This window comes from Micropterus dolomieu, linkage group LG17 (genome assembly GCF_021292245.1).
Source record: "Micropterus dolomieu isolate WLL.071019.BEF.003 ecotype Adirondacks linkage group LG17, ASM2129224v1, whole genome shotgun sequence".
Classification (NCBI taxonomy): Eukaryota; Metazoa; Chordata; class Actinopteri; order Centrarchiformes; family Centrarchidae; genus Micropterus; species Micropterus dolomieu.
Genome location: NC_060166.1, coordinates 3,622,851 through 3,641,695, shown reverse-complemented (window position 1 = coordinate 3,641,695; position 18,845 = coordinate 3,622,851). Strand labels below are relative to the sequence as shown.

Here is an 18,845-nt window from a genome sequence, read left to right as displayed (position 1 = left end):
AGAACAGAACACAGAGCAGACAAAGCCAAAATAATGGAAAGACAAAACTAGGAGTAAATACATAGACATTAACTAAGACACAGAACTACAATGCAGGGCTCAACCTAAGATAAAAGACAGACGGGTACTAAGTGAGCTAAACCGAACATGTAAATGAACAATGGAATAAACAAGGCTAAACAAGGAACAAAACCCCACAGAAAACATGGACCAACTGCTAAACAGAACGGGGTAGGGAACAGAGACAGGACCAACCAGGAAACAGAACAACACTAAACATGGAACAGATCAGAAATAAGGAAAATACCAAAACACAACAGATACAGAACTGACCAATAAACAAAACTCACAGAGAGCGAATCTAAGCATAGCAGACACGCAGAATGTGACATGTTGGCTTACAGTAGGATAGTTAATAAGCTGTAATTAATTGCATTGCACATTACATGGTTGTGCTCTGTAAGTGAAAAACAGTTACAGTTACAGAATATCTTGTAGCTATGCAGTGTTATAAGCAGCCTGGATTGAACACAGCAGGTGATAGAAACATTCATTATAACTATGAGTGACTTGAGACTTGACTTGGACTCTTGCTCAAAGACGTGTGAGCATTTCTGACAAGAGCTGTGCTCCTTAGCTGGTTAGCAGGACAGACAGAGAGATTCACTGCAGCTGCACACAGGCTAAGTGAGATCTACATCAGACTTGTAGAGGAGAGAACACATTTACCTGATTGATGTTCCCATACTTCACTCTCATTGAGTTTTTCATGATCAGAATCAGAAATACTTTATTGATCCCCGAGGGGAAATTCTTTTGTCACAATTGCACTTATCAAAGGTAGATAGATAAAGAGTATATAAATATAATAGTATAAATATAAAAAATAAAGACAAATATAAAGGTGTCTGGGTATGTACAATATTTACATTATTAAGAATTATTATGGTGAACCAAAAAGGACTAGTGAATAAATAGCAGCAGAGAATATTGCACATTAATTATTAGACAGGTAATACTGGACAGAAAATGGCTAACCTCTGTGGCTCTTTGCTTACTTCTGTAGCCTGCAACAGCTGCTGCTGCTTGTGACGTCGTGTTATTCTTCTGCGCATGCGGGTCACTTTCACGCCTCGGACAGTTCACACTGGAGTCTGATATGGGCCACATTTAAACAGTAATGTGAACTGTCAAACAAAAAACATCGGATCTGGGAATTGAGCATTAAGGCCTGCAGTCTGAACGTAGCCTAAGACTGAGACATACTGTATCTTAGACTTCTTTAAGATCAGTTTTGATCAGATGACACAGATGAGTTATTTGCTATTGAGGTCACTATGAGGAAACTTAGACATATTTGGGAAGATTCATAAGATCCTAGGAGTCATAGCTGAGTTTTCTTTGAGCTTTTTCTCTGATCTCATGGTCCCATGTTCAGGAGACTTAGATTACACTTATTTAAGAGTAAGTTCAGTTCAGAGTCAGACATAAATGAAATTGTATATGGTTGTTTCTCCTGAGCTGAATTTGAGAAGTAGGAGAAAAAGCTCTAGTATTAAAAGTAGCTCATTTGTGTCTAGGAGAAATGAAGGAAACCACAGACAGAGCTGAAACAAAAAATCAGAGAGCCAAAATCAAATAATGGTCTAATTTAGTTTTTTGCTAATTCCTTTATCTTTTACTTTTTTTCCTATTGAAGAAAGACATCAAGAAAATCAAAACAGGCCACCCGGACATGAAAGTGATATATCAAAATAAAAGCCAAGCGTATATAATGGCCCTTCTAAAACATTATGCAAGCACTAACATTGGAAGAAAAATAAATAAATAAAGCTGGACTGCTGGAAACACATCGGCATCCTAGCTGATTACATGTAGTTTAATATTGTGCATTTATCCATGTACAGAGCAAGAGTTAATTTTTTGATTAATTAGCACATTGTCTGCTGCAATACAGTTCGTAAAATAGCTTGTGGTAAGTAATTATTGTGTGTGCAGAGTTGTTAATGTTAGCACTAGTATTTCATTTGGTTTCCACCATAATGCAATGTTGCTTAAGTGAATTCAGGGTGAAAGTTGATCAAGCTGATGTTTACCCTCTCTAAATTAAATTTACAGCTGTCAGTTGCGCCCAGGGCTGGAAATTAACACCCGCCAAGCACCAAATGCGGGTACATTTTCCGTTTGGCAGCTAAATGTTGGATGGCTACCCGCCACATTGGAGGGTAAATGTATTCGGCATGATATCAACATATAATATCTATTTGACGGTAACTAACAGCTGCCCGGTGTTCCTGTTTGTTGTGTTTCACACTTAAATTTGTCCCTGCTGTAACACACAGATTAGGACGGTTCATTGGTTGTTGTTTATGTTTATGTTATGTAGAAAAAGACCATTACATGTCAATGCAACGCCGATCAACGAGTATGATCCATAGACTGTATAAAAAAATGTTGATCCACAAAAGCTGTGATGCTGTGGGACCAGGACTTCCAGACTTCCTGGACCATGCAAAGAGGGTGATTGTACAAAGTCTCTGATGTGGAGGTTTAAGTTGAATGATAAAGCGTGATTAAGAGTGAGCAGTGATTAGATTTGTTGAATGATTAATAAGAGTCTTGTAAGTTTAGAAAACAATTTTCTATTATGTCTTAAGTACATTTAATAGCAATAATATAATTAACCTTCAAATTTCACTCTGGCCTCTTCTTTAAGTTTATATTCGACTCAATACCTTATTATCTCAAATAAAACGATTGAAACAAATATATATGTGACACAAAAAGGAAATTCATTATTTTGTCCGATAAAAATATGTTTGGCCATTGGATTTTTTCATCTACCAGTCCCATTGGCAGGTGAACCAAAAAGTTAATTTCCACCCCTGGTTACGCCCTATGTCTGAAGTTGGAATGATTGTGCTAATTTTGACTTGGATATCATATGTCATAAACAAGCTACAATATAAATTTGGGGAACACAACTACATAAATCAAAAAGATAACATTGAGTTGAACCCACAATTAAATGCAAAGTAAAACATAACTTCTATAAGTTTACAGAGTAAATAGTGAGTGGCTGGAAGTGAGCATACTTGCACAATAGTTTGTAGGTGCTAGTACTTAAACTGCTTCATTCCAGATGCAAATTTCACAGTGCTTTGTTCAACCAAGGACATTTGTATGTGCTGGGTAATTAGCTTTTTATAAAAATGGACCTTGTATAACTGTAATTACCTTAATAAGCATAAAGGTTCACTTACTTGCTTTTCTAAGCTTTCAACCGCATTGTATGGTCCTGTTGAGCAACTGAGATTGCTCAGTTGTCATCAGGTGACCAAAGTGTGGAAATTTTGTCACACTTTGGGGGCGGCTGTCGTTAAGGAGGTAGAGCAGTTTGCCTGTTAATTGAAAGCTCAGTGGATCAATTCCCGCCTTCTCCAGGTTGCATGTTGAAGTGTCCTTGGGCAAGATACTGAACACCAAAGTATATGACCACGCCTCTGGTGGCTGTTCCACCAGTGTATGAATGTGTGTGAATGGTGAATGCGATGTAGTGTAACAGCGCTTTGAGTGGTCGGAAAGGCGCTATGCAAATACAGAGCATTTACATTTTTACATGACAACAGGTGTTAATATATGGGGGAGATGCTAATTTCTCTCTCTGTTCAAAGAGGGTCCTCCTCAATCTTTCCCTGGCCATCCACTGACTCCTGGTCGAAGACCTTTGACTGCTGCTCACTAGGTATAGGAATCTGCCGCCAGTATTAATGTGACCTTATGATTTGCTTTTCTGTCTAGGCCATGTTTGAACTTGTTTCCTCAGAAGCATCCTACTACAAGAGTTTGGAAATTTTAGAGACTCACTTCCTACGTAACCCACTTCTGATCAACACTCTCAGCCAATCCGACGTGCATTTTCTCTTCTCTAACATTGAGGAAGTCATGACAGCCAGTGAAAGGTAGGACAAGATCTTTGCTAACACAAATTATTTTATGATATGCTTCATATCCCTGGATAATGATCTCTTAATATTTCAGGTTCCTGATGGATCTTGAGCACCGAATTGAGAAGTCTATTTTGATTTCTGATGTGTGTGACATTGTCAGCTACCACGCTGTGGAACACTTCAGTGTCTTCATCAAATACGTCATCAACCAGGTGTACCAAGAGAAGAACTACAGACGCATTTTGTGAGTTCCTATTTTAGAAATACATCTGTTACATTGTGGACTAAGCCTTTCTCATGTACTTGTAGTTAGATTTGTTAACATGTTCAGCCACCTGGACAACGTAGTTGTTAATTGTTGTTAATTAAGTGTGGAGTAAAAAATGAGTCAGATAGCCATTTCTTTTTTAAGCAAATGGTGGTGTTTTATCAAATATATTGGGATTTTTTGATATTGGACAGTATTTTTGTCTTTTGAAAGCACTAAATAATACAAGGCCTGTTCAGAGAACAATATTGTTTGTGGCTTGCTTACTGATGATGAATACATGCTTGGAGAGGAAGTATGAGGAAAAAAATCCCTCTTCCATTGCAGTGTATGTGAATGTTGTCAGCCCTAACAGGTTTGATCATGACAGATGCGATTTGCAGGGTGTGGTTAACTATGAATGTATGGGCTATGTCTCGCTTCATTAAACACACACCACATGTTGCAGAGGACAGGTTCTTCAGGTGGCAGACACTAAGGCTACCTTCAGACTGCAGGCCTTACTGCTCAATTCCCATTTTTTTGTTTGACAGTTCACATTACTGTTTAAATGTGGTCCATTTCAGACTCCAGTGTGAAGTGACCCGCATGCGCAGAAGAATAACACGACGTCACTCGTAGCATGCTGTTGCAGGCTAAAGAAGTAAACAAGGAGCAAAAGAGGTTAGCTCACGGGAGACTCACGTTTTTTTATTGTCCTGTGTTCAAACCTTTCTGTTCTTTTATTTACGGTTCTGGTGCTGTACAACACCACTGCCCCACAACCAGGGGCGCCTTTATAGGGGGGAAAAGTTAGTATAATTCCAAGGGCCCCTCACTGACAGGGGCCCCAAAAAATAGGTAGAAACTAGTAAATTATAGTAGTAGTAGTAAATTATATTTATATAATCCATCATCATTGAGTATTTTAAATATAATAATAAAATTAATGATCTCTTTGTTTTTGGCAATAGAAGTTAAATATCCCCATTGACCAAAAAGTAAAAATCCATATTAACCGACCACCCCCCTGTATCTGCATGAAATGGTTTGGTCCGGCCTTAGCGCACTCATCAGTAACGTGTTTAGTTGCAGTCAGTAGATGCGCCTGAAACACAGTGATAACAATGTTGCCTAGTAAACCAAAATCTGATTTTCAAAAAAGGAAAGAGAGGAAAGAGAGAGAGGAAAGACAAAGGAAAGGATGTCAATCTGTAACCCAGTTTTTCACCAAGAAAGGTGGCCAGCCTTTAGTCTGTGAGTGGAGTTAACCTGTTGGCTTCATGTCCACAGTGAAATAAGCTAGCTAGCTGCAGACTAGTGTTAGCCCACATTTCATCAACATTTAATCAGTGCAGGGAAACGTTTAGCAAGAAATTCATATTAAATCATTGTCCCTCCTCCTTTTAGCAGACTAACAACAGATGATTCAGCAGCACCCCAGTCTCCCCATCACTGTAGCCTCCCTGTCCCAGTGAAGAAGGCGAGCAACACTGTGTGAATGACAGGCCAGTTAGCGTCATTCCAGGGAGGCTGTGGGGATTTCTCTGTCTCTCTTGCTTTTTTTATCGTAACAAAAAAGAAAATGAAATGTTTATTAATGACAGAAATTCAAACACAAATTATTTTCTCACATAATAATCATTATGAAATAAAATAATAACTGCACTAGATACTGGACAGTTGGAAACAGTGAGTAGCTTACCTCAGCCTGCGTGTAATTTACAGACAATATTAAAATAATCCAGTTTGATTTCATTTAGATTTAATTATGGCCATTAAATAACATCTATAGATAGTTCATTTTACTATAAAAATACATTGAGACTGTAAAAGATTGCCTTATGGACATTTTTTATGGTGGCTTTTAGTATTGCATCAAATAGTGAACTGCATACTATATACAGACTTGCATGTACAAATCAGTAAATATTGTGCTAGTACTAGTATTGAACTACAAGAAACAAGACAGTTGCAAGCCTTTAGAGGGGCCCAATTAGATTTTTTGTCATGGGGTCCAAAGTTTCTGTCGGCACCGCTGCCCACAACTCCCTCACCCACAGTTTCTCTCTCTCCCCACTGTGTCCGCTCGGACAAGTAACATGTACGTAACTCAGAAGAGAGCTCGCGGTCCGGCGGATTTCATGTGTAAGAAAGGGAATTTATGGGCAGATGATAGCGAGGTAGAGAAGGAAGAGAGCCAAATGTTTAATAAAGGCTTTTGTAGAGCTTTTTCGTTCACCACGGCTCCATCTACAGCAGAACTGTGACAACAGCTGCTCTAAAGTGCTGTCAAAGTCGCATCAATTGCAACCTTAGTGTCTATGGAAGATTTAATTGGACTTTAATATTTGTAACCCACAGAAGACAATCCACAAATGTGTACTATGATTTACAAATATTTCACTATTCACAAATGTGTGTTTTTACATTTGTGTTGTGTCAAATCATATCCACAAAAATACAGAGTGATAAGTACACACAAAACTGTTTTTACACATTTGCGGATTACTTCCTGTCAATTTGTGGGTCACGTTACATTTGTAAATCATAGTAAACATTTGTGGATTGTCTTCTGTGGGTTACAAATATTAGTCCAATTAAATCTTCCATAAGTGTCCAGACTGAGGTTGCATTTAAAAAGATCCACATATGGAAGTGGCCCAATTCCAAACTGGAAAAAATCAGATTCCGTGTGACTTGGCTTGTTCAAATTTTCATAAAAAGATCAGATCTGAGTCACATATGAGCAAAAAAAAAACCTACAGTCTGAATGTAGCCTAAATGGGACTTACACCAGCTACAGGAAAAACCTATCAGACCTACTGGTTGTGTGAAATGTATTCAGAAAATCAAAAGGCCTATCAGCAGTTTATGAACTAACATTTTGGAGATGCAAGAAAATCCATCTATTTGATGTTAGCTGAAAGTTGCATTTACCGAGATGTACGCTCTCTCTCTCTCTCACTCTCTCAGCATATATAGCCCGCTGCTTTTAGTGCGGGTTAAGAATAAAAGAAGCATTCACAAGATCAATCAGAAGACAATTGCAGACATTTGCATAGTAGCAGTGCATGTATCAAATAGGCCTCCATACTTCGTGACATTTCACTCACCCTATCTGAAACGTAAGGCCATTCTCCTGTCTGTCATGGTGGTGAAGTGGTCAATAACCAAGTTATAGAATTCCTCGAGCAGAACCATGGCTCGGGGTTGGGCGGCCATCTGCCTTGACCAGTTGGGGGGAGAGAGAGAGAGAGAGAGAGAGAGCAAGAGAGGAACAGAGAGAGAGGGGAGAGGGGGCAGAGAGAGATGGATGGAAGGCAGCCTACACAGTATACACACAGAGGTACAGACAGTAAAGGTGATGTTGCTATAGACTAAATGAAAAATGGTACAGATATTTATAGTAGTGTTAATGATAATAATCATAATGTTAATAATAGGACTAGTAACAATAATAACAATAATCTTTATTTGTAGAGCACTTTTCAAAAACAAGTTACAAAGTGCTTTAACAAGTGTAAAGACAATAATACCCAAAAGACAATAATACAAAAACAATACAAGATAAAAGCATGAAAACACTGAAAAGACTAAAATACACTTTTAAGATAAATATAAAATTAGTAAAATACAATAAAATAAAAGGGATAAAATAAAGTCAAATAAGATCGGGAAAGGCTCTCCTATAAAAGTATGTTTTAAGAAGGGACTTAAAAGAGTTCACTGACTCAGCCAACCTGATTTCCTCGGGCAGGCTGTTCCAGAGCCTCGGGGCCCTGACAGCAAACACTCTGTCCCCTTTAGTTTTCAGTCGAGACTCTGGAACAGACAACAGACCTCTGCCCGAGGATCTCAAGGTACGTGCTGGTGTGTATGGGACTAAAAGGTCAGAAATATAACAAGGCGAGAGGCCATGAAGAGCTTTAAAAGTGATCAATAGAATTTTAAAGTCTATTCTAAAACTCACTGGGAGCCAGTGTAATGAAGCTAAAATAGGAGTAATGTGGTCATATTTCTTTGTTCTGGTTAAAAGCCTGGCAGCTGAGTTCTGGACAGTCTGGACATAATTGACATAATAGTCCGGAATAATTGTAGCAGAGGGTGTCGAGCAGGAACACGGGGGCAGCAGGTGACCCGCAGCCACAGATCCAGACTCCACAGCTCCAGAGCCAGAAACACCTGCAGGAAGTGATAGGAGGAGAGAGGAGAGGGACGAGAAAGCACAAGACTACCGGAAAGGGGAGAAGTTGTGTTAGTAACATGCAATAATGGGATGAGGTTGCATACAGAGGGAGAGAAAGTAGAGGAGAGAGGAGCTCAGTGCATCATGGGAAATCCCCCGGCAGTCTAGGCCTATAGCAGCATAACTAAGGGATGGTTCAGGACTAGCCAAATAAACTGGATAAACTCATAAAGTTCTTAAAATAACTCCACCACAGAGAAAGCAACACAAAAATAAAATCGCGACAGTTTATTAAAACAACAGCCGACAAAAGCTGTAGATCAGCTGCAGGACTCATGTCTGCCTGCGGCTGCGCTGGAAGAACGGGAGGTTTAACGAGCTTTATTACCTGCTGTAATCAGCTGTCCCGCTTGTTTTGGAGAGGAGGAGACCGACTTCGGCTCTGTGTAAAAACCTCCTGACTGATTAAAACTTAAAACAACTTACGACCCAGTATTTAGCGTAAACACACCGCTGCAAGCCGGCTGCTATTTCCAATATATTTAATGCCAACATATGATCTCAGGTAGACATCTGCGGCTATTTGACTGTTGATTGTGATTTATTGGTTTGCAAACAAAGGTGGAAAAGAGATGAGCAGTCGTAGAAAATCACCCTACATTCTCCAGTTAAAGCCAGTAGCCTCTACTCGCCCATGCAGAAATTCACTGCAATGCAAGACCCACCCCCCCAAAGTACTGGTACTTTCGGGAAGTACTACCCCCCGAGCAGGGACTTTTTGGGGTGTAAAATGAAGACCCCAGAGCTACATTTAGACCCTGGTCCCTCCGGTGGAAAAACAATGAGTTCCTCCAAAGGTTCCTAGTTCCGGGGTATAGTTCCTTAGGTCGAAACGCAGCTTTAGAGGGCTGCGCCTATACTCATAGAATCTTAACATGTAACGTTCTACTTTATATAGGCGCAGCCCTCTTAGACTATCGCTATTGGGTTAGAGGTGAAACAGGATGAGTCAACGCCTCACTGGGCCCATACAGAACCACCAAGCACAGGCCCACCTGCCTACGCCCAATCACCGACGATATGGAAGAGGCAAACCCCACGCGTAAGAGGCCTGAGATGGGATAGGGGGGGCCTTTGCAGGCGCAGATGAAGGTTACGCACTGCGACTGTTCCAGCTGCGCACAAAGCAGGGCCTGCACGAGCAGGTTTAGCATAGGAGCATCATAAAATTAGGATTAGGATTAGGGCACAGGACAGCTGCGCCCTGTTCAGGAAACGCTTCCCCAAGGGGTGAGCGAACTGAAAACCTGTCAACTGAAACCTTCATGACAGGACAAGATGGCAGCAGCATAGGTCTAAACCAGTGGTTCTCAACCTTTTTTGGGCCAGCGCCCTTAATAAGCGGCGAGTATGGGGTCCTCCCCCAGAAGATTTTGAGCATTAAACTCTTAATTTCCTGCATTCTGGTGAAAATTTCTCCTCCAATTTCTGCCTTTTCTGCACCAATTTATGGTGGAAATGTCTAAAAATTCAGGTGGCAGGTGACAATTCAAAATATATAATTATAATAGAATATAATGTAGTGAGGCTCTCAGGCATTCTCATTGCTTTTAAATATTTTTCTCCTGTAGATCAACTTATTTAATATCATCCCTGCTGAGTCAACACACATGATTAAGTCTTTGTTATTGACTGGACTTTATTAGCTCATCTGTTAATAACTTATCATAACTCAGTGTTTCCCACAGAATGACAGTGTAACTGTGGAGCTGTATTCTAACATTAACTTGGCTCTCCTTATTAGCAAGGCTCCTTACATGCTTGCTAATAACTTTTAATAGCTGGGTCTCCGACATTGACAGCGTTTTGTTGGACAGATGTGTGCAGCTGTGTTAACGAGGGAGAGAGAGAGATCGTGGGACGGATGAGAGAGACGAGCGAGAGGATGTGCTGCGTGAATACGCGCTGCCTGCAGCTCAAATAAGGTTTTAAATAGGCCTAAAATCGAAAATCAATATGTGGCAGTCAGCGTTGATATTGTGGCGGGCTGCCACAAATAAATGAATGTACGGGAAACACTAACTTATCTGCTCATGTTCAAAACTTTATGCACATTCAGAATCTCTCCCACATATCTGAGTTCTCTGAAATGTAAAGAAAAATAGTCGTAATATTAGGAGACTAACGTCATTAGCCTATTTAAAGAGAATTAAAATATTTTACTACATGCCCTGCACTGCATTATGTTACTGATTCGCTGGAAGTTTCCCCTCGCCGTCTAACAGACATAACTGAATGAGACGAGGAGGTGCTCATGCCGGGGGGAAAAAAACTAACCAACACCTGTGTTCCGACAGAAAGCTCACGAATAATTCCACACACGTTAACTTCAGCACTTCTGATAAAGTGCCACTTACAATCCCCAACAGAGCAAGACAGGGCTTCAGTTTCTAACGTTACATTTTTATAGCCTGCTGAAACTACTGTATATGTCTGCTTTGGCACAAACTGTCTGCGACTCACAGCGCGAGGTGGGTCCACGTCACTCGCTGGTGTGGCAGCCAAGTTGCTTTCAGGGTGAGTCCGACAGCAGAATATCCGTCTTGTAAATGTGTTCATGGCGTATTCCTCAGAGAAATAAACACTTTTCCACCAAGAAAGAGAACGTCAGTTTTCCAGAGTTTACACAGTAAACGCCATGTGGGTAAAATTTTAGAGATGATACTCTGACTTCCTTCTTCCCGTGAAGGCAGCATGGAGCTGCACCACAAGTAGCTGACGGAGAAAAAATACAGTCTCGTCCAGTCGCAGTGGACTAAACTGGCAGGTTTTAATGTTGTAGACCACAGTTTTTTGCAAGTAGTTTAAAGTTCAAACTCGTATTGTTGTGAATCTTTAGTGTAAACTCGCATTAGAATTTCTATCCAACAAACGCCCCCCAAAAGCAGCTCAGTGCCCCCCCTTCCAAAATATTGCTTCCAGTGCCCCCCAGGAGGCGTTCCGAGGACGATGGGGGGCGCTGGAAGCAATATTTTGGAAGGGGGGGCTGCTCTAATTCAAAAACCTCGTCTTCATCTTCCAATGACAGTATTTATGTCAGAGGTAACGCAATAAAGCCGGGAAAAACAGATAAAAAACAAAAGTGTAGCAAAGTTTGTAGGAGCTACCAGCTGCTGCTTCTACAAGCGCTGCCGGTTGCCATAGCCCACCACTTGAGAGAGGCACGTCTCTACCCATCCCAACAGAAAAGGGCCCTCTGACCGAACAGACGGAGTGGACTGTGTGCTCGAGCTGCAGGTTACAACATAACAGCAGTGGCACACACAGTGTGGCTAACGACAGCCGGCTGATCCACGGGCAGACCGCATGTTAGCCTGACGTTAGCATCCTTTTAGCTCAATGTTAGCTTGCCTTGCCATATAGTGGAACAGAGACGACACACTCCTGGCTCCCTCAAGGCTGGAGTCGCCAATTTCAAGGCTGGCATCCACCGGAGGTTGGAACAGGGGAGCGGAAGCTGCTGGGAGACCTGCGGATGGAGAAAGTGGGGTCATATGACATCCTACAGCAATATCTGTCTGACTATCGGAGAGCTGTAAAATCTGCATAATCTAATTTTAGATCTAACCTGGTCTCACCCTTACAAATCCCCGTGATTCTGATCCTGTTATACCTACATTGGACCTCTGTGACTTTTCTAAAATTATTTTTTTTAAAGATTTTTGCCCTTCAATCTTCTGTAACCACATCCTCTGACCATGAACCATCTGTTCCTCCTATGTGCCTTGACGTCCTGGATCAGTTTCAGCCAATATCAGTCTCCTCCCTATCTGAAGAGGTTCATCATCTGTGGCCCACGAATTGTCTCTCAGACAGCATTACCTCTTGTCTGATTAGGGAAGTCTTTGACGCTATTAGACCATGTATTTTGTCATTGATAAATACCTGTCTTGTCTCTGGTTATGTTCTGTCTGCCTTTAAACAGGCTGTTGTGCAGCCCCTGTTAAAAACGGAAAATCTCAACCCCTCTGTTCTTTCTAACTTCAGGCCCTTCTCTAAACTATCTTTCTTATCTAAAGTCCTGGAGAAAGTAGTTTTTACCCATCTGCAAACATTTTTAATTAATGTTTATGAAAAGTTCCAGTCTGATTTGAACACCAACGCCCCCGGTATTGTGCAAAACGCAAATGGCAAATCAGTGGACGATCAGATTGTTTTGTCACCCTATTCATGCTACACACCTCTGTGAAGCTAGGAGACTCAGCTAGAAGCTCAAACCAACCAATTTTATCCACATCAAACACCAAGCATCTAATAATATACTATAATAAGCCTATATCACAACATAAATTGCTCTGTAATCACTGTACATGGCTGAAGTTATAAGCATCCACTTATAATCACAATGTATCCTCATGTCCAACCTCTCACACCAAAGCTAATCTCCCCCTGAGATCAGCTCACATCACTCAAATCTCCAACATTACAGACTAATTAGATCCTGTTGCCAGCAGGTGGGACTATAACTATGGGTGAATGTCGGCATGTACATGTGTTCAGGGTGGGACTCTTATTAAACGTGTAAACTTTCGCACAGATCTGAGCATGTACAGTGAAGTTACAACAGCTTCCTGTGTCACAGCGAAGCATGGAACTTCGCCGCTAAGCCTCCACCACGCCATTAACTGCAAACTCACAAGTTTTACAACACGGCTTCATCAATGTGTTAAGGGTTTTCTGGGACACTTTTGAAAGTGATTTGTCCAACCTGCTCGGAGTAGTAGATTACAGCGTAAAATGTGTCATTTCCTGTTGCCTGCAGGTGGCGCTGTGACTCTGAGTGAATATTGGCATATGGATGTGTGAAAAATATTCACTGGAGCAGTGCTGAGGATGAATTAGAGTTTAAGAGTCTGATAGCTTGGGGGGAAGAAGCTGCTCTGCACTCTGGTGGTGTGGCAGCTGAAACTTCTATATCTCTTCCCAGAAGGCATCAGGGTGAACAGGCTGTGGCTGGGTGGGTACTTTAGTATCCTTTGGGCTCTGCAGGCACCTCACCTCACCGATATCACTGATGCTCGGGAGATGGGTACCAATGATCTTCTGACATCCCATGCCAGTTAGTGATGTTTTCAGTCAGGATCCTTTTTTATTTCTCCAATGTAAAAGCTGAGAAGAACCTTGCACGGGAATTTGGCTTCTGGAGGAAGGTAACCAGCAACAACAAAAACACTGGCGAATTCCCTGGGAAGATTATGTGGTTGACGTCTTAACAATACAAAATTCCACAGCTGGTAAACATTGTCCAAATCCCCATGACTGCGTCTGAGCACCAAGCATCGTTGACTTAAACACAGAGTCTGCCTTCTCTGCACGTTGAATGTAATAGCTTGATCTGGGATGTTGTGGTGCAGCCAGGGAAACTTCAATAAAATGAAATCAATCAACCCTCAACACAGCTATTGTGATCTTGATGACAAAGGCAAGTGTAACAGTGTCTTCTTCTGTCTCACATCACTGCATCGAAGAGAAAGAATTTGTGTATGTGTCTGAGTGTGTGTGTGTGTGTGTGTGTGTGTGTGTGTGTGTGTGTGTAATGGACAATCAACTAAGCATTGTGTTGTCTTAACATCTGTTCAGGGAGGGAAACCAGGCATTTCGGGAGGCCATGGCAACGCTGGAGAACCATCCACGTGTTAGGGGGCTGTCCTTTACTTCATTCCTAATCCTTCCTTTCCAGAGAATCACAAGGCTCAAGCTGCTCATACAAGTGAGTGTGTCAACTTGAGTTAATTAAATGGATAAAAAACATACTGTACAATAAAATGGTAAGATTTAGCAGTGGGTTTGGACATATTTTAAACATTTACATTTACAGTAATAAATGGGAGTTTGGTGCCACTGTAGATTTTTTTTGTTGTTGTTTTTATTTGACTTTCTCTACTCAGAATATCCTGAAAAAAGCAGAGGAAAACTCAGAGAGGGAAGCTAATGCTATTAAAGCCCATCAGCAACTGGAACAGGTGAGCATCAATATCAGGTTGGGTTCATAAATGCAGTGAGGCAGTTGTAAGGATAGTGCTAACATAATGAAATGACCATCTTTATGTTGGCACGTTTATTTACGCACTGCATTGGCTAGATCAAATATGTGCAAGCACAGATTCCTCATATATTACTGCATCATGAACAGCACAATTTACATTGATGAGTTGAAGGATACAATTATTGTTACCATGATAACTTTTTAATGTTGTAAATATTATATAAAAATTACAAACAGCTGTGCACTGTTTTGGTGTCTGACAACCTCCCTGTTTGTACATCATCATCTTCATGATTTCAATATATGATTTAAATTGTTTTTCACTTTTTTTGCCAGTTTTAGTATTTAAAAACTACATGTATTTTTATAAATCCATAACGATGACAACTAAGTACAAAATACAAAGAAGAGAAAACAATATTGTATGATTTTCTAAGGATATGGACTGATGGTGTATATTTGTCTACGTTCAGACTGCAGGCATTAATGGTCAATTCAGATTTTTACGTCACACATAGCACGCTATCGTGTAGAAGTAAACAGAGCCATAGAGGTTAGCTCCGTTAGCTCCTACTTGCTAACCTCATTGTTCTCTCATGGGTCAAATTTCTCCCGAATTATGAAAAGTGTTCACAACTCTCTGTCCTTTTCATTACGGTTTCTCTCAACCCAACTGCCCCGTAACTCCCTCCCTCTCTCTCTCTCGCTGTACTGCGTCTGCTTGGACAAGTAGCATGTGTGGAACTCAATAGAGAGCTTGCGGTCCGGTGGATTTCAGGTGTAAGAAAGGGAATTTGTGGGCAGATAATAGCAAGGTAGAGAAGAATTATGGCTTTTGTGGAGCTTTTTCATTCACCGTTGCTCCCTCTAGAGTGACGTCAAAGTTCCATCAATTCCGACCTGAGTCTAGACACACATTTGATCCAAACTGGAAAAGATCAGATTCCATGTGACTTGGCCTGTTCACACTGTTACAGAAAGATCAGATCTGAGTCACATATGAGCAAAAAAAAAGATTTGTGTCACTTCTGGCCTGCAGTCTGAACATTGCCTTTGTCTTTGTCTTCCTTAGATTGTGAAAGAGTGTAACGAGGGGGTGCGAAAAATGAGTCGCACTGAGGAGCTAATCAGCATTGAGAAAACATTGGAATTTAAATCCAAGGTAAACTAAGTCTTATTGTCTTGCAATTTCAACTGGAATGAAGTCATACAGTTCAGTTATCGTGATGGGGCTCTGTGCCCTTCCTAATTTTGATGTGGCCTGCATTTATTTCTTAATATGAAGCCTTACTGATGTCGCTGGAACAAAACGGGAGGAGAGGGTCAGCACAAACTTCTAAACTTCTAAACATCCAGCGGTGCAATGTTTTATCATCATATCATAAATTAATAAGTTTGTCCCATTCCAAAGGTTTGAGAAATGTAGGTAATGAATGTGCTTTTCCTTTGCCCTGTTATGGACACATGGTTTATCCTTTGCAGGCACATGTATCCCACAATCTTATTTAAAGCGTAATTCCCCAGTATTTGCATTCAGATGGTCACTAGTCAACTGTAAATAGAATAAATAAAATCAACAAAATCTGATTCATTTTAAAGCTATATAGTGTCTTATATACAAAGCCAAAAGAACAAACCCAGTACCTCTGAAATTCATTGAGGATTGCTGAGTTGCCCCTTATACTTACTTGGAGTATGCAAATGTAAATGTAAATGCTCCGTACTTGTATAGCGCCTTTCTAGTCTTTTCGACCACTCAAAGCGCTTTTTACAGTACATCTGCATTCACCAGTCACACACATTCATACACTGAGCCTAAGTGCTCAAACGGAAACTAACATTCACACTCACTCATACACTGGCGGAACAGCCGCCAGAGGCAATTCGGGGTTCAGTATCTTGCCCAAGGACACTTCGACACGCAACCAGGGGGAGCCAGAGATTGAAACGCCGACCTTCCGATTAACGGCCAACCCGCTCTACCTCCTGAGCCACAGCCGCCCTGGTATCCTGGGTCTGTTTATATTTTGATAGTTTGTTTTTTTGTTTGAACCACAAAACGAACAAATGGGAAAACCACCTTTTTTTCGTTTCAAACCAAACAAACAAAGTTTTTGGTTTCTGAATCCAAGAAAGACATTAAGAAAAGCAAGACGGGTGGGCCAGGTGACCCGGAAGTAATAGTAAATATATTAAAATAAAAGCCAAGCTTGTACAATCGTCAGATCTGTAACATTATGCAGCACTAACGTTCTGCCAGGGTGATGAAAATCTGCTTCTAGCAGCACTGACAACAAACTCACATCAGAAATGTCCTAATGTAGGAGTGAATCTTCAATCTTTAGATGTCCTCAAAAGAAAATCTAAAAACATTAAATTAAATTATTTAAAAGACAGATTGTCAACGCTGAGAATGACTTCTCAGGACGTCAGTCAGGCCTCTGAGGCCATATTTTAAATGTTCTGGCTGATATTGTATGCTAACAAATACAAACAAAAAACAAAGTTAAAATTCAAAAAGACTACTTCGTCTTTTTAGTTGAACTTTGACCTGACCAAGCAGTTCCTCCCTCCATGAAGAGAAAAAACGGTCAGGATTACGATGTTGTAGGTGTTTTATGAGAGCACTCCTCCCCATGTGAGTAAAAAAAACACATAGGCCTAGATGAGGAAAACATTACAAAAGTTAACTGCAGAAAAGCTGCCTGCCAGAAGACCTGCTGGGCCTCAGCAGGTACAGTATGCCCGCACTTACAGCACTGCGGCCCTGATTGTTGATCAGGTGAACACTGGGTGCTCAGACTTTCTTTCAATAACAGGTGTGGTCAATACTTTGAGGGACACTATTAGAAATTAAGAAGGCCACATGCCAAGGTAGTCTTTTTTTTGCTTTTTAACTTTTATAGCTTTTTGCTTGAAATGAAAAGATTTAAACATACTGTTGTACAATATCAGCCAGAACATTTTAAACACCTCAACACCAACACCACCAAATATATGTGGCAGGCCATCAAAACATCACAGGCTACAAAAGCAGGAGCTCCCCCATCATGTGTGAGGCCACATTACCTGATGAACTTAACACCTTTTATGCTTGCTTTTGGTGCATTCCATTTGACATGGGAAGTCGGATTTTCCGAGTTCAAAGGTCAAAATTTCAAAGTTGGAATCCCGACTTAAGATCGCTGTCGGGGTATCAACAGTTAGTGAAAGCTCTAGTTTATACTGTTTATTAGCACTTCTCTGTACTTGTCTTATAGAAATGTTCATACACAAAGTGCTGTATGTGGTCGTGTGGCTACAGTGTTTAGTGTGCGTAAATACCGCCCAATGCGTTTTTTTAATCAACCGGCGTATCAATGGCTAACCTGGCTGAGCGAGGTTTTCCAACTTGTTAACTGGAACGTCGTCAACTCGGGTGTGACGTCATTCCCAGCTCTGACCTCCGACTTCCGAGATAAATGGAACGCACCATTTGATCTCCTCAACAAAGAGTCAGTTGTAAAGTCTACTCCACCTCCAGAGGACCGGCCCCTGTCAGTATCACAGCAGATGTGAGGAGAGTCCTGCTGAGAGTGAATATGAGTAAATCAGCTGGGCCTGATAACATTCCTGGCCGTGAACTACAAACCTGCCAATCAGCTAGTTGACATTTTCAACATCTCAGTATCTCAGGAGAGGGTTCCCACCTGCTTCAAGACAGCCACCATCGTTCCTGGACCTAAAAAGTCTGAATGACTACCACCCTGTGGCTCTCACCCCCATTCTGATGAAGTGCTTTGAGAAACTGGTTCTTCAGCACATAAAAAAAACATTGCAGCACGCCTGGACCCTCACCAGTTCTTTCAGAATCTCCACTGCCCTTCACTCAGCCCTCACACACCTTGAGAATTCAACACAATCTCCTCCATGAAACTGATCAACAAACTCAGCACTCTGGGTTTAAATACAACACTCTGCAATTGGATATTGGACTTCCTCACAAACAGGCCCCAGTCAGTTTGGATTGGCGGACACACCTCCTCCACTCTAGTGCTCAACATCGATGAGACTTCATATCGGAAGGAAATTGATAATCTTGCAGAGTGGTGCTCAGAGAACAACCTACTGCTCAATAAGGACACACACTCCTGTCTACAGTTTCACGTTCGAAGTGGAGCTCGAAGTTTCTGCACCTGTTACAATTTTCTATATTTCTGTACATCCTCAAATCACTCCACTGGCTTCCTGTCTCACTCAGGATTGAGTCGAGGTGTCCCTCCTACCCACAAGTGCATCCATGGTGAAGCCACCCCCTTCCCACCCTACTTCAAGGAACTCCTCACCCCACAAACCTCCATATGTACTCTCCAATCTGCCTCAGCATTATCCAATATTGCATATCTGTGAGTGGCAAAAGTGTGTGAACCTTTG

At 41.2% G+C, this 18,845-nt stretch overlaps 1 protein-coding gene across 1 annotated transcript in view; it reads left to right on the top strand.

The window, feature by feature from the left end:
- The window catches only part of ngef (neuronal guanine nucleotide exchange factor), a 64,554-nt gene that overhangs the window by 26,449 nt on the left and 19,260 nt on the right, over window positions 1–18,845 (top strand). Inside the window, exons 8-12 of the mRNA XM_046074055.1 lie at window positions 3,802–3,962; window positions 4,042–4,194; window positions 14,027–14,156; window positions 14,335–14,409; window positions 15,505–15,594. Coding sequence (XP_045930011.1) covers window positions 3,802–3,962; window positions 4,042–4,194; window positions 14,027–14,156; window positions 14,335–14,409; window positions 15,505–15,594 — 609 coding nt within the window. The remainder of the gene's footprint in view (window positions 1–3,801; window positions 3,963–4,041; window positions 4,195–14,026; window positions 14,157–14,334; window positions 14,410–15,504; window positions 15,595–18,845) is intronic.